At 37.4% G+C, this 24,324-nt stretch overlaps 1 protein-coding gene across 1 annotated transcript; it reads right to left on the bottom strand.

Moving 5' to 3' along the window:
• Window positions 1–5,678: 5,678 nt before the first annotated feature.
• Window positions 5,679–11,798, bottom strand: LOC139732680 (actin, plasmodial isoform-like). Its single transcript, XM_071643535.1, has 5 exons — window positions 11,730–11,798; window positions 9,447–9,612; window positions 8,098–8,331; window positions 7,171–7,417; window positions 5,679–6,163 (listed from the first exon to the last, which is right to left on the bottom strand). Exons 2-5 carry the CDS (start codon window positions 9,591–9,593, stop codon window positions 5,679–5,681), a joined length of 1,113 nt encoding a protein of 370 aa, XP_071499636.1. The 5' UTR covers window positions 9,594–9,612; window positions 11,730–11,798.
• Between the last annotated feature and the right edge of the window lie 12,526 nt (window positions 11,799–24,324).

Genomic DNA, 24,324 nt, shown 5'->3' with positions numbered 1-24,324 from the left:
ACGAAAACTTACAAAATGATTGCAATAGGTTGCATGTTGCAATTGAGCTATCAATCACTCAAAAGGTTTGTTATAAAAAAGGTTACTAGTAACCCTAATCAGGCTGGGGGGGGGGGGGGGGCGAATCCGCCCCCCTCGACATTTCGCGCAATATCTTCGCAGCGCGATAAGCTCGATCCCGCTGCGATGTTTCATGACTTTTTTCTTTCAAGTATCGCGCAACTTTTGAGACCAAAATTGTTGCGCCCGCGCGTACCGTTTTGACGCGACGCCCGTTCGAAAAAAATTTGTCAACCCCAAAATTGCTCCAAAACGTGATTTTGTGTACAAATCCAATGCAAATTGTGTTTTTTCAATTAATTCACATAAAAATTCATATCTTGACTTAGAATGGAAGAAATTAATTTATTTTAGCATAATAAAGCTTCGAAAAATGTCTGTGACAAATTTTGGCCAAAAAACAAACAAAAACAAAAGGTCGAAAAACAAAGAAATACATAAGAAATTAATTTCGATACAGTTTTTTTTTATCCTATGTCTCAGGAGAATGATCCAAGAAACATTTTTAAAAAGAAATTAGCTTAATCAGAGCATTAATAAGTGATTTAGAGCCCCAAACTGATTTTATGCATAAATTACAATAATTAATTAATATAAAATATAAGAAAAATTTTTCGGAGAAAGCAACCATACATTTTGATAGTATACGTCGCGGGCGTCACGTGTGCCGATTTTCGGCGCGATCACGCGTTCCATAGGCGAGATCTGAGGGGGGGGGGGGGGCGAAATCCGCCCCCCCCCCCCCCCAGATATACAGTAGCATAGCCGAAAAAGCCCAGCCTGATTAGGGTTAAAACGTAAATATTTGTAATCTATTGCAACTCAACTACAGTACTTTCTACTAGTATCTAACAACGCCTCCACAGAGACATGGTTTGGATGGTTCAGATGATACAATAGTACACGGCTGGATATACACATGTTATAAAAATATTGTCAACACAGTATTCAATCACATCTGTCTCTTTGCAATTTCACCATATAATGCACTGCACTGGATATGTCAAAGAATTGAGCAAGGTCTCTTTAATTTCTTTGTTTCTTTCTCGAGTTGTGTCTTAATTATCAATTGCTGTGTACCTTCCATCCTTAGTCTTAGTGTGAAACTCAACTAATTCATATATCAAATTTCAATTACAGTTGTAACGTTTCATATTCATCCAAAAATGTTATTTAGGCTGATTGATAAAGTAAGGTTATTTTCTCTTTTATTTAAAGCACATAATATATGCTTGTGCCATATAATTACACACACAGACACACAGACACACACAGAAACACTTCATTTAACATGGCTGCACACATTCTTTCACATCAAAAGAAAAAACGAAAAAAACAAAAACGAAAATTAAAAACCACAAATCAAAACATATAGTAACTAGAAATGTCGCTACAGCGACTGGTTATACCCCCGCCAAACAACATTTCATAAGCTTTGGTCAAAAAACTGAGGAAGTAGTTAAATCCGCAAGATCTTTCCTTGATCTTCTGCCATTAATATGCCGTTACCATGGCAACGTACTTTCGGGTACTGTCGAAAAATGCGTCTTGCACATCTACGACCAAAGGCACACATCTGTACCAAATTTCATGGAAATTGGGCAAAAACTGAGGAAGTAGTTTGCAACACAAAATTTTCCATCATTTTGGCTCATATGTGAGCTGTTACCATGGCAACATACTTTTTGTCACTGTCAAGAAATGTCATGCTGACCTATATCCTAAGACAAACATTCAATATGAATTCCATGAGAATTGGAAGAACACTGATGAAGCAGTTTTGCCATGAAGCATTTTGCCCTATATTTTACCAATAACATGCCGTTACCATGGCAATGCACTTTTTGCCACTGCGGAAACATGTGTCTTGCACATTAACATATTCAGATGAACATCTGTACCTAATTTCATAAAAATTGATCAAAAACTTTGGGAGGAGTTCGTGACGCAAGATTTGTACCCATTTATGCCCATAATATGCCGTTACCATGGCAACGTACTTTTGGGTACTGTCAAAAAATATGTCTTGCACATCTACAACCCAAGGCACACATCTGTGCCAAGTTTTATGGGAATCGGTTGAAAACTGAGGAAGTAGTTCGCGACGCAAGATTTGCAACGGACCGACCGCCCGACCGACCGCCCGCCCGACCGCCCGACCGCTTGACCGACCGCCTGACCGACCGTCCGCTGATTCCTATATACCCCCTTCAAACTTCGTTTGGCGGGGGTATAAAAACATGCTAACAGTATGCTAAATGTATCCCAAGCATACATTACATTTTTGTATACATATGATCACACATAAAAATTTCATTCATTCATGCATACAAACATAAATGAACATAAACAAACACGAACATACTGTACATAAAGCCACATACCCGTCCCCATGCACACACATACACAGTTTTCACAAACCTCTGTGAATACACAAACATCCACCACAATGTTAAATTTGTAACCAATTATAATGTCATTCTCCCTTTTTAGGTAACCCAAGAACAAAATATTTATAGGGTACCAAGGTATATAAAATAGAATTTATTCTAAGTTATCTGATGATTTTAAAACCACATGCTCATTTGAAAATATTCTGTAACATGAAAGATATACAAACTTTATCATAACCTTTTCTACTCTTACAATCAAAATAATGGCAGAAAAATATTTCATTCTAGAAACATGCACAACTGAAAGACTAAAAAGCAGGTACCGTAGTGTAAACTTTGTGTCTACACATGCAGTACACGCTGACATAACACATAACATCTACATTTAACACCCTGATCAATGTACTGTCAGTGTCAACTTTGTAAGATATGAAGAGCACACTATACTTAGTATAACATTAAATATACAATACTTGCTACAAAATATTTCAGTACACTCTGTACTAAAAAGCACTTTAATATACATTATGTATTACACACACTACATTATACATTCTTACCAACAAACTGAATAATGCAGAAACATTGTTTTCACTTACATACTACTGTTTTGTTTTACAACTCAGAATCATCTTTTGTTCTGATATTCAAAACTGAATTATGAGGGTTTATTTTCATAGATGGCGCCTGATGATACTTGTCACCCGAGGGATGAAATGGTCAACAATTATTTCATGCAAAGTAAAAATCCAACAGAAGAATACAAGTTTAAAAATGTATTTTTAAGACCAGGAAGCGGGAGGACTCGTGGGTGACCCAATTCATTTACTGCCCACCAGAGTACATTAGGAAACCCTGAATAACACCTGTCAGTGAATACAGTGCACTCCCGTTATTAACAAACATGTTTATAATGAAATATTGGTCAGAACGAAGTAAAAATCAAGACAGTAACATTACCAGCTCAATATCTTTTTATTGTTTATTTGTTCGGTTATAACAACATTTTGAAAGGAAACGAAAGGAAAGTGCCGGTGGAGGACTTCGTTATAACGGGAGTCCACTGTATGACGGTAAAAGTTGTCTCTAGTTGACATTCTCCAGTTGTGTGCGTACTTACATCATGGAGCTATTGCAGCTCCATGCTTTATACATAGAGAATAGTGATAAAGCTCTACATGATTCATTACGGGGATTCCCAAATATATCCAAACAGCGCCAGCCTCCCCACTCCCATGAATCCTCATACTACCTACTGGGTCTTTACCTCTTTATGTGCTGTGGTGTAAATGATAAGGAGGGTACAGTACAATGCATACAGATTTATTATCACGAGCGTGCCTTCTTTATTGCCTAGGGCTTATAAAACTCATTGTTGGAAAATTAAAATGTATAGGCACTTGGCTGCCAAAAGTTCTGGGCTCTTGCCTTAATTCCCATTCTGACAAAAATGTATTAATAAATATATTTTGTAATGCCCTGGTATACACTTTTACATGAATAGGCCTATACTGAAAACTGAAAACTACTTGAAAACTACAGGCACCATGAAGAGTATTACTATTGTCATTGAAGTAATACCTACAAGTCACAGAAAGTGTCACAAAGGGGGGGGGGGGGGGGGGGGGTGGAGTAATGTGATCATGAGCACAATACCAGTAGGCATCCCATGATGAACTAATACAAAATATGAGATAAACAAGTACAGTGTATTACTTTCAGCCTGAGGGTCTTATGTTTCTATCACAGAAGAGTTAAATGGCATAGAGGCTGTCTGGGTAGAATTATGACAGCAGCGCCCAAGTCATATCTGGCCACATCAAATTTCACACACAAAATAAATGCAACTCATTTCGTTGATAGGTCGAGTTTCACTCAATCTCAAGATTTCCTCCTTCCTCGTTGTAAACAATTGTCCCAAACATTGGCAAAAATGTCAACCTATGGGCATTACATTGAATTCCATCAGTTCATTTTAAAAACAGTTCTAATCATCATATGCAAGACTGATATTCTTACATGATTGATTTACTGAGGACCCCCCCCCCCCAAAAAAAAAAAAAAAAATAGTCACGACTTTGAACTCGATTATATAATTCATCCCATTTGTTTGTGTCTTTAATGATAATGACATACTGCAGTATTTCATATTTTCCATAAAACCATTTTATCTGTGTGCCTCTCTTTATCACTCTTTTTTTCTCTCTGTCTCTGTCTATCTCCCTCTCTCCATTATATTGTGATTACATAATTTGCATGCATCTATACAGAGTTTATACTTATATACATATTTAATTTCAGCAACTTTATAATAAATTGTCTATAAAGCATTTTAGCATACATTTATCATTACAATTCATATACCAAGAAAGAAAGTATTTGTATACATTACATACATGATAAATATAAAAATAAATCCACATGGCAAGAACTCTAGATCTACAAGCACTTTGACATTGCAAGATAAAGGCAGGAAAGTCTACATAAGTTTTCTTAACTCTGATATGAAAAGGTGCAGACCTACAGCTAGCCACTCTTTTTCTTTTCTATATTTCCAAAGCAGTGTTTCTTTTTATTGATCTTCTAAGTTTGACCTTACAAAAGGTCAAACAGTCTGCTCATCACAGCGATATGTCAGTCCAACAGGAAATCATGGTGACACAAGAGGGATAAGGCTTTTTTTTTCTTTTTTTTTTTGAGTCTCTATTCACTGGTAAAATACAGTTTGCAGACATCTGTGTTACTCTGTGAAGAAAACACTGGTGTGGATGCGCCAATCAGCAAATGAAGCATGGTAAGGTATAAAAAAATACAGTTTTATCTGCTGATCCTCTCTTATGTGGTATTATTACCTCTTTCCAGAAGGTTATGTTTTTTGCTGGCATTGGTTTGTTTGTCTGTCTGTCTCCTGGTTTGCAAATACTGTAACTCAAAAAAGTTGTGAATAAAGTTGGTTGAATCTTACAGGAAAAGTTGATAATGACACAAGAGACTAATTATTAAAAGTTTGATAGGCACAGCAGCAGGAAGCTGAGGTAGGCCCTGAGACACTAAAAAGGCTTCTTTGTTACTGGGAAATATGCAGGACAAATTTCAGCATGTGTGTATGGGTAAAACTGAGTTGCTTTGGAAGAGATCTGTGCTCTCTGAGTGCTTTTCTAGTTATTTCAGTCATATAATATAAAAATTAAAAAATGAAGAAGTGATGGAGTGGTAGAGTTGTTTTTAGGATGAGCCTGTCTCTTCATACTTCTCCCTGGTGATGCTCATACCTAGGAAGGCATCGTTGCAGGCGAAGATTGATCCCCCAATCCAGGCCGAGGTGGCTCTGTGCTCAGGGGCTCTTATCTTAAACGTTGCTGAAGTTATCTGCTTGATTTCCTTCTCCAGTCTCTCTTTGATCCCCGGGAAGAGCGTGGATCCTCCTGCAAGCACAACGTTAGAGAAGACAGCACTCCGGATGCTCTCATCGCACCTCTGAACAGTGTCCCAGATCGCCTGGTGGAGTCCTGGATGCCCCTTCTCCAGCAGGGATGGCTGGAAGAGTGGCTCGGCAGCACGGAATCGCTCCTTGCCAACAGTGACTGTTTCCTCATTGAGAAGCTCGTAGGTCTTCTTGATCTCAGCCTCATCAGACTGCAGTTCTCTGTCATAGTCCAAAGCGACATAGCCTAGCTGCTCCTTGATTGCACGAGCAGTTCTCCAGTCACCTATGAAGTTAGGAAAGAAGATGTTCCTAACAGTCGTCATAAATAATTTACCAACTGGCTCATCAGCTGGTGCATTTCGTTGACTTTTATAACCATGCATCGCAAATCACATATCTCCGCAAAGAGTTCCCAGGGTTAAGATCTAGTTAAGCTGGCCTGGAAATTTTGGGTGAAGAAGGTTGGTTGTGGTTTTGTTATGATCTGCAAGAGGCAATTATCTAAGAACTGGAAATCAAAAGCTAAGTAGAGAAAGTGCTTCAGCATTTTGGCTCTGTTGTTATACATGTACACCATATTTCTTTATTCAACGTTGGTTTCTCTATTTTCCCTTAATGAGGCAGGTAAGCGTGTGAGGAAAAAACCTACAACATTGTACATAAACAGAGAAAGAAAAATACAGTACAGAAACACAAAACATTATCATTAATTCCTTCAAATGATCACAATTACAATGTGCACACAGAGCATATCCAGTTTCTGGCTGCACCTTACAATACCTTCAAAGCATTAACTAAGGGTTTTAAATTCCCATGTATTCCATACAGTGACAAAGAATAGGGAGAACATGTAAGTCAGGATGCTTTTAGAGACGATTAACATATATTTCTTTGCTCTCTCAAAGGTAATGTTCCTCTATGCAGAATTATCCATCTCATTTTTGTTGTTGTTGCTGTTGAATAGATACAGCCACTCTTGACAGCTTATATGAAAATTTCAGACTGTGAAACTGCCCTTTCTAAATCTCAACTGAATTCAAAACCTTACCTGGTGACTATCATGGGTTCAGGGTGATGATGTGAATAATTGAGAGAGGGCAAGACAGTAAGACGGCCACAAAATCCCCAATTTCCATATCTACAATATTCTTTCAGCCAATATGTGCATTTATATGAGAATATCTCAACATAAATAGCTCCAGATAAATAGGAAAACTTCAGTCAAACAATACAACACATGTACAAGTTGGCAAAACATACTTAGTTTGTACATTAAGAACTGAAGCTCACCTGCATTGCAAAATTCAATGTCCCTCTCTATGAGTATTTTCATCATGTAGTCTGTGAGCTCCCTGCCACACACATCAAAGTGCTGAGTAGCGTCTGAGACTGCATATCCTTTATGGACAGGTACGATGTGAGCTGCACCCGCTCCGATATCAACAACGAGACCATTGGTTTGGCCGGAGGCATACAGGGACATGACGGCAGGATTTGCCATGAAGACGGACGGTGACTTAAACTTTTCAAACATGATCTGGATAAAGGGAGAATAACAAATAGCATGTACCAAGGTAAGTAATATATCTCTGTTTTAAATTATTGAGGCTATCTGTTATGCACCCGTGACCAATTATAGAGAAGTTTTTCTGGACAAGCAGTTTTCTCTCCTCATATTGAAATTCCATGAAAACTGAAGGGAATTTGCATCATAGAATATAATGACAATAATTTTTGGACTTGAATCTTTATTTCGTTGTGTTAGAATTTTGCTGTAATCCTGTTTATGGTAGCAGGAGAACTCTGCAAGAAGATAAAATATAGACCCTAATCATTAATTTTGCTGCTACTCATGCATTTGATGCAGGATGTTGATAAAAAAGAAAAATGCAACCTGCCGAGCATTCACAAACATTACTATTTATTCTCAATCAAAAACTTTACATTCAGAATTCTTGGAAAAGGCAGAAACTACATAACAGTGTCTCAATAGTCCAAACTAAATTAACAAAGACATTTAAATTGTTGGAAGGCTACCTCACATCTAACTGCATCAATTGGAAAACCAGCTGGTGCAGCTGAGTATGGACTTTCAAGCCATCTTCTTGGATGGAAATGAAACAAAATGATGATAACCACCTCGACCAGGCATGAAGAAATTCATGACAATCAAACATAATGAGTCAATGCTAGAAATAATGGAAGGATAAATTGTACCTCTAAGATCTTGGTCCTATTTTCCTTGGTGTTCATTGGAGACTCTGTGAGCAGGATGGGGTGTTCCTCAGGCTTGACTTGCAGCTCATTGTCAAAGGCATGCTGCCACAGTGCCTCCATATCTTCCCACTTATTGATAACACCGCCCTCTATGGGGTACCTCAGACAGAGAATTCCCCTCTTCTGCACTGCTTCATGGCCAACATAGTGCTTCTTCATTTTGGCAAGTGCCTCCTAAAAAGCCATACATAACACATGCTGGGTAATGTGAATTCTGAATAAACCATTGTGGATGATAACTAGCAGCCATTTGTCTTAATGTACCTGTCAGATTAGCCATCAATCAATTCATGCAATTCTTATCACCATAGCTGACCTTATAAATGCAGGGGAAATTCACAAATTTATGATGGGCATGTGTGGAAAACAAGATGTCAAACAAGATAACAAGACATGAAACTAATCTTTCTAATGTTCCAAACCTACTGAAAATGAATGAAAATTCATTGGTGTCATTGATTGATTTGTAACCACATCAATCAATTTTCTAGAATTGAAGAGATTTGTAGAATATAATACATTTCTGCACTTCTTCTATTTTTTCTCTCTCATCTCAGGTCTTTGTTCATTTGTTTGATTTTCTTTTTTTCACCAACATTGCCATTTGGTAGCAAAAATTAATCACAACCAAGCAGTCAAGCTCTGTCCAAAGTAGCTTGAATACATACCTATCTTACGATTATACTGCTCAATGGAGAATCTAGCAATTTCATTGGTCAAAGTGACTACAAAAACTACATACTAATTGGTGTTAGTCGATTTCGCATGAAAGTCATATCATCGGCCAAGTGCTTGAAAATAAAAAGTCCCATTTAGACATTCATAGACTCATGAGAGTTATTCTTCTGTACACTGTACATGCACAAGTTTGATCATCAAAGTCAATGCGTTTTCCTCATTCAAATCAAGATCAACTAACACAGAGCTAACTGCAGGAATTTTCAAGTTTGAAAGAGGCAGACTGAACTAGAAGAAGAAGGAGAAGAAGAAGAAGGAGAAGGACAAGGTGAAGAAGAAGAAGAAGGAGGAGGAGGAGGAGTAGGAGGAGAAGAAGAAGAAGACTGTATTCTGTGCTGATTATTCAGAAGGAGAAGTGAACAGGCTAGGCTTTCCTTCACTACCACACAAATCCTAGCAACCTTTGCAGATTTTGCAATGCCCTTGTACTATTGTGCTCAGCCTCTAACAGCTGAGATCAGCTGATCTCTTTGTTCAGGACTGTCAGTACAATGAGTGAAGGCTTTTGACAGAGGCTAACAAGGTAGAAATTTGGTTGCAGCAATTTTCACCTGAAACTCTTTTAAATTGGCGTGGCGGGGTTTTCCCACGATGGATGGAAAGATGACCTTTGGCTCCTCCTCACCAGCGAAGCCTGCCTTGAACAGTGCACTGCCATTGTCAAACACTAGAGGAAGTCTCTGGTTCTGGGCAGCCATTATCGTGTCTTGTAGATTACTGTGTTTGCAGTTAAAACAAAACAGAAGGAAGGTTGAGTTTGCTACAGCTAAAAGACAATGCAATGGTATACAAATAATTAATGTTTTTGAGTGCAATGGACAGAATATTTCATGAGGTGCAAGATGAAAAGATCCATTCAACGAGGCGCTGCCTCGTTGAATGGATCAAACATTTCATCTTTCACTGAATGAAATATTCAGTCCATTGCAAAAATGGAAAACATTTATTATTTGTTTTATATAACGCCTAAAATAAATCCTTGTCATTTGATGTTTTATTTAATGTTAATTTTGAAACAAGAGAGAATCTTGGTTCCCAAGAGTGCTCACTGAGCGCTTTATACTAGCGCGCTGGCGCATACACACACTGCAAACTCAAGCACGTTTAACAGGCGCAGTGTGCCAGGCTCTCAGCAAGCGTGCAATGGAGCAAATGGTATGGATCCAAAATTGCATGGTAAATGGAGCCCAATTGCACGGATGATGACGTCATATAGTGAAATGGGCCGAATGATCAATGTCAAATAACCGATCAAATGACAAGGATCTCTTCAGGCATTAGGCCCTATATAATATACAATGTATAAAACATTCACATTATTCTCACTTGCATGATTGTCAAATTCATGTTTCCTACCGAGTAAAGTGCAGAAGACAAAAACTATCTTTTAAGCTGGAATATGTATACACCCTTTGTTTAGATGCTAGATCTACTTGATCATGGCAGATTATTACTAATACAGTGAAAAAGTGGAAATTTTTCGCACATTTCGGGCAACCAGATGCTAGCACAAAAATGAAAGCACACAAATTTTTTTTTTGCATGCCAGGATGTTCCAGTTACAAAGTTAATGTCCTGATTCTGCAGAGTTAAAAACACATGAAATCCATCTCACCAAGTGCAAAAAATGTCACTTTTACATTTTAAACTACAGAGAGTATAGTGATCTAATCATGAATCATTTTGTCGTTCACTCGTTTGTCTTATTTTGTCTTACCAAGCCTTGTTACTAAGCTTTTGCTGGAGTAAAATACTCTAGACAAGAGTAGACAGAGTCATAATCAGATTTTTTGGTACTGGGCAAACAAGGGCATGGGCACTGGCTGAGAAGTGTCGTAAGAATCAATCTTAATTCCATAATTGGTTAATTTACAGTTCCATCATCAACAACTAAGACAAAATTCCTAGTAGACTCTACTCATATAGAGAAGAGCCATTTCTACCTAAACTAGTAGGCCTACTAGATTTGCAAACCAGTATTCTGTAATTTCCACAATATTTAACGTTTTAATTTAATTTCCCAAACATTTTTTTGTGCGGTTCCACAACTAAAATATAGTAAAAATGCCAAAAATACCCTCAGCAGCTTACAGTTTAAAGGGATCGTATAGTTTTGGTTGAGACCTAATTTCAGGTTTCTAACATTTTTTGGTGAGATAATGAGAAACCTCTTATGAAATATGAAAAAGCGTGTAAGTCCATGAGGAATTCAATGTTTATTTGATGAAAATTGGTTTTAAAATGGCTGAAATATCCAAAACAGAGCGATTCAATAAAGTGTGGGACCCACATCTCATTACGATCGCTTTGTTTTACTTTGTTTATGGATGTTTCAGTCATTCCAAACCCAATTTTCATCAAATAAACTTTGAATTCCTCTTAAAATGGTAAGCTCTGTACTATTTCATAAGTGTTTTCCTTGGTATCTCAGAAAAAGTTAAAAGCCCAATTCTCATCTCTACCAATACTGTACTATCCCTTTAAACTCACATTAGTCTCGAGCCCTTAGTGTTCTCAAAATTAATCGCACCAGCGACCCTAACACGTACATGTACATGTACGGGGTTACCTATCTGCTATCAGCCTAAAGTAGGCCTATATAGAATATGCGCTGATCAAAACAAAAAACTTCTTTCTAGGCGAAGGCTACCACACTGAAAATTGAATATATGGGACTGTATAAATTTCTTCCTGTCACTTAGTGTCGGTCATCAATCACAGACCGCTATTAATAATCGTATCCTAAAGTGAGTGACGTCTGTTAAATTGTGCGGCCAAACGGTTTACGCTGTACATTTCACGGCACTGCTTCTGAGAAAAATCAGATAAGTTACATTGTTAAAGACGACTTTGACTGGAACTTCCCTCGGAGCGTCTCAGGCGAGCAGCAGCAGACCGTACCAGCGAGTCAATGGTAGCTCCATTGCGTCATCGGTCTATTTACAGATGATTACTGTACTAGTCTAGTCTACGATTGTCGTACCACGATCATCTCGTCGACTGTCGACTTTTCCTGCCTAACTTCTGGGTGTCATTACCTAACAAGAAGACAAAAAAAAAAAAAGGTTTTAGTGCGAACTTTCTTATTCCACTTCAGGGTTACTTCAGCTGACAAGCAAAAAAACAAACAAGAAAAAAAAAGCGTACTTGAATTAAACATAGTAAAACAAAAATCACTGCGAAGGACTATGATCATAACTTTAACTATTATGCTTGACCGAAAGATCGGTCTGTATCTGGGTCGTCGGGGAAATGTTCCGTCGTCTGAGAGCTGGCTGCTGGTCAATTTACCCCATCAAGCCCAAAAGGTTTGACCCCTCAGAGTTGCTGGGGCCACCTTCCTCATTGAAAAAATGCCCGTCAGCCTGGTCCCTGAGGGCGGGTTCGGCCCCCAGGGACCCCCCGAAAAGGCACTCCGGCGGGTGTAATTTACCCCATGGAGCCCATGGACCAAACTTGGCCTATATGAATGTCCTATGGGTGTACATAATCAAAATATAAAAACTGACAAAATATCTGGTCGGGAAAGGGGTTGCCAGACCGCTTGTTTGCAGGCATAAAACTTTGATTTTGGTCAAGGAGTCTGTGCCAAGACTACACTGTCCCATAGGCCCTGCACTGTAGCGTCTCCCTACAGGCTGACGGACAGTGCCAGTTAGTGCATGTAGTAGTCTTGGCGCAGACTCCTTTACGCGAACAAGGGTTTGTGCCTGCAAACTACCCGTTATACCCTTGGACCCAGGGTTGTTTGCATGCACAAATTAACCACACACACACACACACACACACACACACACACACACACACACGCACACACACACACATTCACACATGACTCTATGTATACTAAGTATACCGTAACACAAAACATGTTCAGTGGTTTCTCCATACAGCAATGATACCTTGCACATATTAAATGTCAGACCTATAATTATTATGTTCATAACTTTTGAATGTTTTACATCGATACTATCAGTGAACCTTCAAGCAGGAACACTGAAGAGATTTTGAAATTTGTGTGAAATTGTATTGTGTTTTAATGGCCACACAACCTGCTTACCCTTTATTATGTATCCACCATACAAGACAAACATGTATATATTATATATATACACATATTTTTGGAATATGCTGAAATAAACCCTTTGTTGTGAGTAGACTTCAGTTTCTCAAATCATGCATTATACTGTATGATAGACTAAAATGTGAAATTATGTTTGATATTATATGAAATAAATTCATGCCAAATACTGGTCAGTTCAGGAATCATAAGACTGCAACTGAAACATGTGCAATGCTTATTATGGGCCTACATTATACATAATTTATGTAAGCTTTAGTCTTCCATAGAGTATGATGCATGGTTTGATGTGTAATTGCCATGGTTTTGAATGGCAACTAAATTATAAATATGAACTAGGACCTGCATTGTAACTGTATGTGACACCCTGGAAGTATTATCTTTTTTTTGGGGGGGGGGGGGGTAGACAAAGTATCTCAATGAGGAGTTGACAAAAATTCTGATACAAAAGAGAACACAACATGTAAATGCTCTCAACGTGCATGCCATATTTTTTTTATCTAAAAAAAAATAAGCTAACATTTCATTCAGCTGGTAATTTTATGTTTCACGTTGTGTGTATATGTCCCGGGTTAACGGCAATCATGATACGCTCTTTGCAGTGTGTGACACCATATACAAGGTTGAGTTTTGTTTGTGTGGGGCTGGGGAACTGAAGATGAAGTACAGTGTATCTCTAGAAATAAGGAGTTGACAAAACTGCTGATATAAAGAGACCACAAGACCAAGTTAGTACTTTCAGCCTATATGCTATATAAAAAGAGAGCTATCATGTTTCAACTTGGTGTGTACTGGTCACGGTCATTGGCAGTGTTTGCAGTATGTGACACCATTTGTGTGGGGCTGGGAACTACAGAGTATTATAAATAAAATATATCTCCAGAAATAAGAAGATGACAAAAAAAAAAAGCGCTGAAGAGATGAAGAGAACACAAGATCAAAGTAAATGCTCTTGGCCTGTGTATTTTCATTACAGAAAGTTAGCATTCTATTGTGAAGCTTGTTATTTGAGGTTCCAAGGAAGAAATACATGTATGTATATATAGAACACCATAATAACATGTTCATTAGTATTATAGATATGCAGATATTTGCCCAAAACTATGAGGTGACATGCACTACTGAGTATGAAAATGGATCAATATCATTTCAAAAACCATTAAGCTCCTTCCTTATGTTATGCAGTTTATTATGATTTGGAATTTATTAGAGCGAAATAAAGGAAATGTTGGCATGGATGCTGTAATCCTTGCCTATTTTATACATCAAAGAGTGGTTTTATCAGCCAAAAACACAAAAAGTTATTAGTTTGAGGTTTTCAAAAGAATCTTATATTAGGATTGAGACTTGTTAATAGTATTTGTATATAAAAGAGGATATCAAGCAGGAGAAAAAGAAGTGAGCTGCATATCACTTGTTGACATAAACTATATTAAAGTTATGTTTAATGCACGGTTGATGAAAATGTTTACTTAAATGTGTTATACAACTAGCCTTTAGGGCTGTAAGGTTGGTCTTAAACTGAAGTTTACTCACAACAAACGTTTTATTTCAGCATTTTCTGAAAAGCTCTATTTGAGTCTCATAAGGTGAATACATCATACAGAAAGAGTAGGCTGTGTGGCCAATAAAACCTAATACAATTCACACAAATTTCAAATTTCTTCAGTGTTCCTTAAAGGCATATTGGTAGTATCCATGAAAAACGTTCAAAAGGTATGAACATCTTATAGGTTTGACATTCATTATATGCAATGTATTATGGCTGCATTAATGAGAAATCTATTAATTGTAACATGTTTAGTGTTATGGTATAGGCCTATACAGTTGTACATAGAGTCAGGTGTCAACATAATGTGTGTGTGTGTGTGTGTGTGTGTATGTCTGTGTGTCGGGGGGGGGGGGGTGTGTGGATGTGTGTGTGTGGTCAATTTATTCATGCAAACTACCCTGGGTCCCATTGTATAACGGGTAGTTTGCAGGCACAAACCCTTGTTGCGCGTAAAGGAGTCTGCGCCAAGACTACTACATGCACTAACCGGCACTGTCCGTCAGCCTGTAGGGAGACGCTACAGTACAGGGCCTATGGGACAGTGTAGTCTTGGCGCAGACACCTTGACCAAAAACAAGGTTTTATGCCTGCAAACAAGCGGTCTGGCAACCCCTTTCCCGACCAGATATTTTGTCAGTTTTTATATTTTGATTATGTACACCCATAGGACATTCATATAGGCCAAGTTTGGTCCATGGGCTCCATGGGGTAAATTACACCCGCCGGAGGGCCTTTTCGGGGGGTCCCTGGGGGCCGAACCCGCCCTCAGGGACCAGGCTGACGGGCATTTTTTTAATGAGAAGGGTGGCCCCAGCAACTCTGAGGGGTCAAACCTTTTGGGCTTGATGGGGTAAATTGACCAGCAGCCAGCTCTCAGACTACCGCGGAGACTGCGTCTGGCTTCACGGATCCCCTGTCTACGGAGGAGAGCGATAACGTCAAAAAAAAAAAAAAAATAAAAGACGGATCTTTCTGTCTAAACTTATGCAAACTTCATTTCACTATATTAGTACAGGCAGAGCGAACGAGCCACTCTCACTTTGCCATTCGTCTGAAATGTATTCATTAAAAGATAAAGAGCAATCACATTGTTCGAGCAATAAAATTATTCTTATATTAGTGGAGATGGAGGAGAGTTGAGCCACAAGGAGGGTTGAACCACCCTTAAACTTGTATTTAGAGTTCACAGGTGCAAGCACTTGTGCTCTCTGTTGGTCACCTTAGTGTTAAACATCTCTGTCACTTTAGCACAAGCAAGCAGAGGTGGTACAGAACAACAAAAACACAGGACACAAAAAACATCAAAAGACAGCAATTTCTGAATTTTAGGTATCACCCCTTCTATTGCTCACGTGCCAGCAGTTGGTTATTCAGTGATTTATGTGTGTTGTAGTATCCATGATGCATTGTAGTCTTTCATTTTGATAAATTTGATGGATGTTTGATTTTTCTGATTTTGATTATACATTTTAGGGAAATCAAAAATGGCCACCTTAAGGAGAGTTGAGCCATACACTGCAATCTAACACATGAAGGGCCTACAATGAGTGTTTGAACTTTTTAAATTTTCAGATGGTTCTGTGCTTGATTTTAAGATAAAACCAATTTTGTTAGCTTATGTTTATTTCTGGCTACCTGTAAGCCCATTTTTAATTCATTCTCTATCGGTTGACATCATGGTTCAAATCTCCAACAAGTGCAAGTAGGCTACATGTCTTCCGATGGTGGCTCAATTCTCCTCAAGACATGGTTCAAATCTCCTCACTCTGCGGGAGTGTTGAGCCATTTGACATTTATTTTTCAAAGAGAAGTTCATGAAATTAGGCAATGACCTAGAATAAAATTTCATAGGTACAAGACATGTTAATAGTTGTACTTCAATTTGGTAACAACCACTTGTTGTAAGCAAGGATTAATTAGGAAATATTTCAAAAAATAGAAAAAAATGGCTCAACTCGATCTCCTGCATCTCCTACGAGAAAGCTTAATGTAGGATTTACTAAAGTTATGTTCCAAGTGTCACACTCGAGGACGCAAGGCTACCATCTTGATATAATTATACTAAATTTACTCATAGGTAGATATTAGTGTATAGATATGATAATGTAATTGTTAGTGTATTATTATTTTCGGCCCGTTTATATGTTCATTTTGGTCTTTATGGATTAATTATTTGTTGTTTGTTTGTTTGTTTGTTTGTTTGGGGTTTGTTTTTGTTTTTTTTTGTTTTTACTTGGCAGCCCAAGGAGGGGGTTTAAACCCCCGATTCCCACTCCCCCTGCAGATCCGCCACTGCCTTTCTTTCGGTTTGTTTCGCCTGACGTCATTATGATACCAAAGTTTTAAACACTGCAGTCCTTGACGGATCTTGAGACAACATCTTCATCTAGAGTAATTCACAGAATTTACTAGCTATATACTTTTCTTGCGAATTTCTCTTTTTCCATAGAGTTTTAAAATAAGATCATATTGCTTGTTTATTTATCTATAAACAAAGTTGATATCATTATAAATGCATCAACGTTTTGTTTAAACTTATGTGATTCAAAGTGCCTTAAAAAATTTTGTACTCATGTAAGCATTATGTATACACTCAGCAAAAAAAAAAAAGTAAACACTTCTTTGAGTTCAACATTTTCAGAGGATTTTGATGAAAATCAATGCATTATATGCAATATAAAGGTAATTCCATTTGGTTATCAAACTAGCAAGGTCAATAAAGGGAAACTTTAGGGAGTGAACACATTTGGTTTTGTCCTCCAAGGCGCAAAAGTAAAAATTGCCAAAATTCTTAAAAGAACACATATAGCACAATGACAGACATAAATGAAATAGCAAAAATAAGTTTTCTCTTCTCTTTATCTCTATATAACCTCAAACAAATTCAAAGTGGGAAATTAAAGGGATAAAATAAGAATTTTCTGTCACCTCAAACTTCAAATGACATAGGGAGTAAGGGCACAGAGATGATTAAATGAACAGAATATCTTTATTTCATTCATTCAAATGAGTAATTTAAGAATTCATTAAACAAATTCAAGAACCAAATATGATTTACAATTTTCCTGATTTGAGAAATCAATTCAAAATTCTACTATTTTTTTAATGTTGCTCCTTCTCTCACTTCATTTAAATTTGGATTTGACATAATATTCTTCATTTTTCTCCATTATCTTTAGCCTTTATTAATGTTTTGGGCTTCAAAGATATTTTATATAGAGATCATAGGTATATTTTTGCAACTGAATCCATGTTCTTGATTGTGTTAAATTTATCTTTTGCAGCCCCCAACCAAGCTCCTCCTCCCTCCCCCCCCCCCCAAAAAAAAAAGCTTCGCCGGTCCAGCTATGGGCTTGTAATCGTGATTACTAGTATATTTATGTGATGGTGACAGGTGACTATCGCCGAGTCCATCGCCGAGCATCCCTCACTCCTCGGTACGGACTTACGCCCGTGCTGATCCAAACATGAATATGGCATTCACATTTTCCCATTCATTAAGTACTGTACTCCATAACTGCAAATTTAACCACTGACAAAGTTGTTAGGAAGTCCAAATTTGAAGGAAAAAATGAATAAAACAATAAAATACAATAAACTTGCTAAATATGGCATATTAGTAGTCATGCCTCCTGCGAGAGGAGGGGGAGATCTGTGCGGATTTCTCAACTCAGGCCTTTTTTATTTGTTTGTTTGACTGATTGGTTTTTGGGATGAGCGCGGGTAAGGCTTTTTGTTTGTTTGTTTGTTTGTTTGTTTGTCAGCTGAAGAAACCCGGAAGTGGAATAAGAAAGTTGTGCGCTAAAGACTCTTTTTTTTTTTTCATGTGACGTGATGAAACCCGGAAGTGGCAGGAAAAGTTTCGCTGAAGGACTCCATGTATAAAAATTTTAATATCATGACGTCAGGCGAAACAAAAAGAAAGAAAGGACTATGACAAGGACAAGAATGAAAGCAGGGACAGAACAGTCTGGAAAACAAACTAAAGATAGGCATGACAAAGAAAGGAAGAGAAACAAAAACGAGTGGTCTACAATTCGATTTTAGGTAAGGTCGCCAAGGCATTCAGGTATAGCTTGAAATTCATTAAAAAATTGCCAAATAAGACACAACAACTCTTAATAAAAACAAATAATTATTTATATATGTATTTGTTTATTTTCATGAGGATTGCAAAAACAATCATCTTTATTTATTAGCTCGTTTTTGTGAGGATGACAAAAGATTTTTTTTTCAGTTTTGATTTAAAGAAAGGAAAAGTCAGAGCATTATATAAGAGCCTAATGGTGTGGTCAAAGCTGTTCCAGAATCTGGGGCCAGTGAGAATGAATGTGCTTTGGGCAAGAATTGTTCGTAATAATGGTAAATAATATTCACTGGAACGTCGAGTAGGATTGGAGTGTACCGCATCGTTGCGACGAAAGATTTGATCAAAACTTGATCAAATCTTTCGTCGAATTTGTGGTACATGATGTAGTAAAACATAAATTGCTCTTGCACACAACTATACCAGGGTAGAATTTGAAACAAGCACCCAGATTTTGCGGGTTATCAATTCTGTCTAACAATGAAGCCCCTGGATTGTCCTGTAGTACGTTAACAGGAGCTAAAATGTATGAATGATTTTGAACAATTTCTTTGGTTGAGCGTAACACCATGACCTGGTGCTATATTTGCTCAAGAGATGCATTGTCCAAACGGACCAATAGGAAGATGGCAACACGACTGGCGCTAGCTGTTGTGAAGGTTCCGCTTTATTCCCTCGTCATTTGTCTTTTTTTTTCTGCAAGTGATTGCTGTATTGCTTCTACATGAATGCAGCGGGACGTAGCACGCAATTGGTGTGACAGGGAAGTTGAATATTCCCTTGCCATTTGTATTTTTGTTGCGAGTGATGACTGCTTTTGCATGAATGCTGCGGGACGTATACAGCAAACAACTGGTGTGACAGGGAAGTTGACTATCATACTATTATGCGTATTTCGCAAATCACCTTAAATTGGACTGAAGTATGACACTCGGGTAACTATACAATATGACACTATTTTCCTCATTTTATGTTAACCCCTTATGTCATCATGGTATTAATTTATTTATACCAACTGTATAAAGACAGTATATCGAGAGAAGAAATGATGTTTTGTTGAGGACTATATTCTGAAAACTTTGAGTAGCCATATCATGCCGCATCAAAGGCATACGCAAAACGCAGAGAGCGAGATTCTTGAAGCCGTCTCACGTTGCGATTGTCATAAGCCTATACGTAGGTCAAAAGCTAGGTCAAACATGTTAAATCAGATCTGTCTCTTGTTCGTTATTGTTCGATCGGAAATAATAATATGGTCGGCCCCTCGAAACAGACATGCACACCTTCCTTCCACTCTAATTTGCGGACTTACTAAACCCTTGACGAACAACGACTATTGAAGTTGAAACGGAGTAGAAATCTCCATTAATTGCCCCCCCCCCCTTTTTTTAGTGCATGAGAGATCACAAAAATTGGCATATACATTCCTTTATATACTGACGGAACGAGTCAAGCTCCCTAATTTCATGATCTATTCCTCTCATACACCATTTTGCTTGCTTTTCTGCTCGCCGTATTCTCGCCGCGTTCAAACCGCTGAACTCGCGTGTGTACAAGATCGCAGTCCGCACATCCCCAGCTGAGTGAATGGAAGATATCTGTCTGCTGTCAGGGGCCGACCGTATTACAACCGTGCAGTTTACAAGAGGCGGCCGAACAGAGGCAGATTCATCGGTCAAGGTCAAAATAGGCGTAAACCTGATTATTCTTGGCAACAAGTTAATTATGTTGAAACTTTGATAGGCCTATGTATATATATTTTTGAGTGAGTTTCAATATGTTGATGGGTTGAAGTAAGATTGTGGATTAATGTGAATGCCGGGTTAGAAATAACATTTGCGACGAAAAATGAACTATTTGCTTTTTGGGGTACCAACAATTCGGCATTGAATTGTATCAGTAATAGCTTGTGACATATGAAATTCATTTTGTAAAATAAAATGAGTAATTCATCGATGTGATTTGATTAAAGATTATAGTATAAGGGAATATTATGATAAGGCAATAGTTATTGCGAGAAATAATCATTAAAGCTACAAGCGTAAAAAAAAATGGTGTCTGTTTGGACATCTGTTCTCTTGATATGTATGATGGTCTGAGTCAAGATATATTTCATTGCCTGTTCGTCAAATTACTTTCTGTTTGAAATATTATGATGTAGAATAATAAATGTCCCAATGGGGAAAAGAATTAATTCCGCTAAATAGTCACGGTGTTCAAATGATATATAGTCAAATTTCATGAATTACAAGAGTCCGCGTTAAGATTTACTAATGAAATTGCTTTTGTCTTTGAAACTTTAGACGCTGAGGGAAAGCAAGATCTTGAGAGAGGAACACACATAATGACGTCACAAGACCCGAAAGGAGAAGCAAAAGGTGTCTTGTCACCATCCGCGCTAAAACTGTCCGAGTACCGTGTCCGGGACAGCCCAGGCCCTTCCAGCCCGCGCCGGCCCATCTCGGGCAAAATTCGTAGGCTGGCCAGCCCGGTAAGTATTTTGTGCCGTATAATAGAGGAGTATAATTTATATCGTAGGATTGAGATTTGAGAACCATGTTCTGCAGAAGTCTCATGTCGTAAAGAACATTGGTACAGAAAAGGGTAGACCCGTTGTGCTTTGTGGCTGTATATAGATCCTTATATGAGCGAATTAATGTCAGGAAAGCGTGACTCAATTTTAGGCACTTCTTGTTACTTTGAATGGCAGTCATTTTCGGAAGTTTGTTATTCAAATTGACAATGGGGATAGTCATGCAACTTTATTTTTTCAATCTCAATGTTTCTTTCAATAAAAGGGAGTAAATGGAAAGGACATGGGCACGATAAAAGTATAACAAACAATTAATGATACTGGTAATTATAAAACATTTTCAATTTCAATTTCAATTTCAATCATAGTTTATTTCCAATCAACGAAAATCAAAAACATAGTACAATGTATACATGTCATTAACTGATATTGTTCAAACGCTTGCAAAAGATTCATGTAATATACGAGACAAATTATAGAACAACATATATGTACAATAATAAAGAGGAACACTGTACAAATACTACGTGGGCGAGCGGAAAATAAATTCGATCATGGAAAATAGTGATCCACTAAAAAGCAAAGCTTGTCGGACGTGGATCGCTAGATAAATAATGAGTGAATGATATACTATTCTATAACAATATACATGTAGTTATTTTGAGATACACAGGTCGGGAAAAAAAATATAGAATACCAATGCTATAGTGCCCGGACACTGTTCATTGAACCACATGTACCGGGAAAATAAGACAAGGACAATACATTCGTACACACATTCAATTACCCACACGCATATACACTGTTGGACGCGAGACAGTACCGAGAGGAGAGAAGACGGTAACAATACAAGTCTACGAAGAACAATAGACAGGAAAGGAAATGACCAGTAGCCTATCATGTATACTAATTAATTTGAATTCTTGAAGTATTAAATTTATATTATATAGATTGCACCAAAACGAATTTGAATGCTGAAAACAGCATTGCGCAATCACATCCTGAATTGTCTCTCACTAAACTGAATGACCGCTTCGTGAAGTTGGAATATACTTTCTACGAATTTGAGTGACAACATTTCGGATTTGATTGACATTGTTATACTATGTATGTACACAGAATCCCGTGTAACTGTTTTCTAATGACACCAAAACCACGCAAGCTGCGCGCGTGTGTAGTTGGTAATAAACAGCCGATAAACCACTCTTAAATCTGCAGCTCTCCTTTGTCAACGTATTTGATTGTTCTCTCAGATTATCATGTGCTGGTACATAAGTGTTATAGTAGCAGTACATAACAGACATGAATACAGATTCTAGTGATCGAAAGTGAATTTGAACAACAAAACAGCCGAGTATGGCCGAAAGCTCGAAATTAAACTGCAATATCAATTTGACTGGCTAACCGACGAAAAGGCAAAACCTATAGATATGATTAATGTGTGTGTGTGTGTGTGTGTGTGTGTATGTTAATGTGTGTGTACAATATGATATTGGTATATATACAAGATGCAGCGACATTTTGTGAGTCTTCTGTATGCTTCTTTAGATCGTTCAATCGAATAATTACAACTTTCTTCTCTCAAGGCAAAAGTTTACTCCGAAGTTAAGATGTAGATGACCTTCCCCCCCCCCCCGAAAAAAAAAATATATACAGGGTGTATAAAAAAGTTATACTTTTAAAAAATTGTCTGAATTCCATTTCAAAATATTTTGCAGATTTTTTCATATTAGTGGATGTCCAATAGTCTAATCTATCAAGTGCAATCAACAAAACAAATTTTTGTTCACGCTTGGCTGAACACTGACGCTCTTTGTCCAGAGTGTGAAAAATGACTTGCGCCAAATTGAAAGAAGATGGGAAATTCAGCCAGAAGCCCAAATAGGTGTTCTCATTCAAACAAATTGCTCGTTTGCTCACAGTTTTGATTATGTCATGATAGTTTAAGAATTTTCTGGCAATTTTCTGTCGTTTTAAATGATTCCATTGTGTTACGGAAGGTTGATTAACAACATCAAGATCTTTTAAGCACGGTTATCACAAATCATGCACAGACATATCGAACCCACATGCCAGTCACTCAGTCAAGAAGAAAAGTACAAAATTAATGCATCCTCATATCATTCAATCAATACAATCAATCCAATCAATCAAGCTTTCAATCAATCAATCAATCAATCAATCAATCAATCAATTAATCAATCAATCCATCAATCAATCATTCATTTAATCAATCAATCAGTCAATCACAATTGTATGTATGTTTCATAAAAAGTAGCAGATCGACATAGGGAATATCACCTCCCCCCCCTAAAGGCTAATCAATGTTTGAAAAACTGATTAATTTGTTGATTTATTCATTCAATTAGCCGATTAATTATTTCAATGATTGAAAGGTGATTGATTATTTAGTTGATTCACTAATTGAACTACTCAATGACTAACTAACTAACTGATATATCGGTTGGTGTATTGATGGGCTGATTGATTGGTTGATTGATTGGTCAATCAATTGATTGATTAATAGGATGAATTTGAATGTTGATGAATTTGGTACCATTACCACATTAATGAATAACTGGCATATGGTATTGATGTGTCCGTGTATTGTGAAAACTGTGCTTTAAAGATCTTGAAGCAATTACACACTCTAATTCTCACCAATTGATTTAGAAATCATTTTGAAATCATTAAAACTACGATAAAACAGACAAACAAATCTCAGACTATCATAACATAATCAAAGCTTTAAGCAAAAAAGCAATTTGTTTGAATAGGAGCACTTATTTTGACCGCTGACTGAATTTTCCATCTTCTTTCAATTTGGCGCAAGTCATTTTTCACACTCTGGACAAAGAGCGTCAGTGTTCAGCCAAGCGTGAATAAAAGTTTGTTTTGTTGATTGCACTTGATAGATTAGACTACTAGGCATCCATAAATGTGAAAAAATCTGTAAAGTATTTTGAAATGTAATTTAGACAATTTTTTCAAAAGTGTAACGTTTATTTTGATACACCCCGTAAATTAGTAACAACACACAGATACCAGTAGGCAACCTAATTCGCAGGTGTCAAGCGGATCACTCACTATGTCGCTTCAGTCATTTTTTACAAGTTAATATCAGATTTAATAATTATGAATTTAATCTCAGAATATCCATTCCACACTTTACACAA

Source organism: Diadema antillarum, unplaced genomic scaffold (assembly GCF_040938485.1).
Source record: "Diadema antillarum isolate AM-2024a unplaced genomic scaffold, OU_Dant_1.0 seq00000442_RagTag, whole genome shotgun sequence".
NCBI classification, from domain to species: domain Eukaryota; kingdom Metazoa; phylum Echinodermata; class Echinoidea; order Diadematoida; family Diadematidae; genus Diadema; species Diadema antillarum.
The sequence above is the reverse complement of the archived record's forward strand: the minus strand, read 5'-3'. Positions and strand labels throughout refer to the sequence as shown.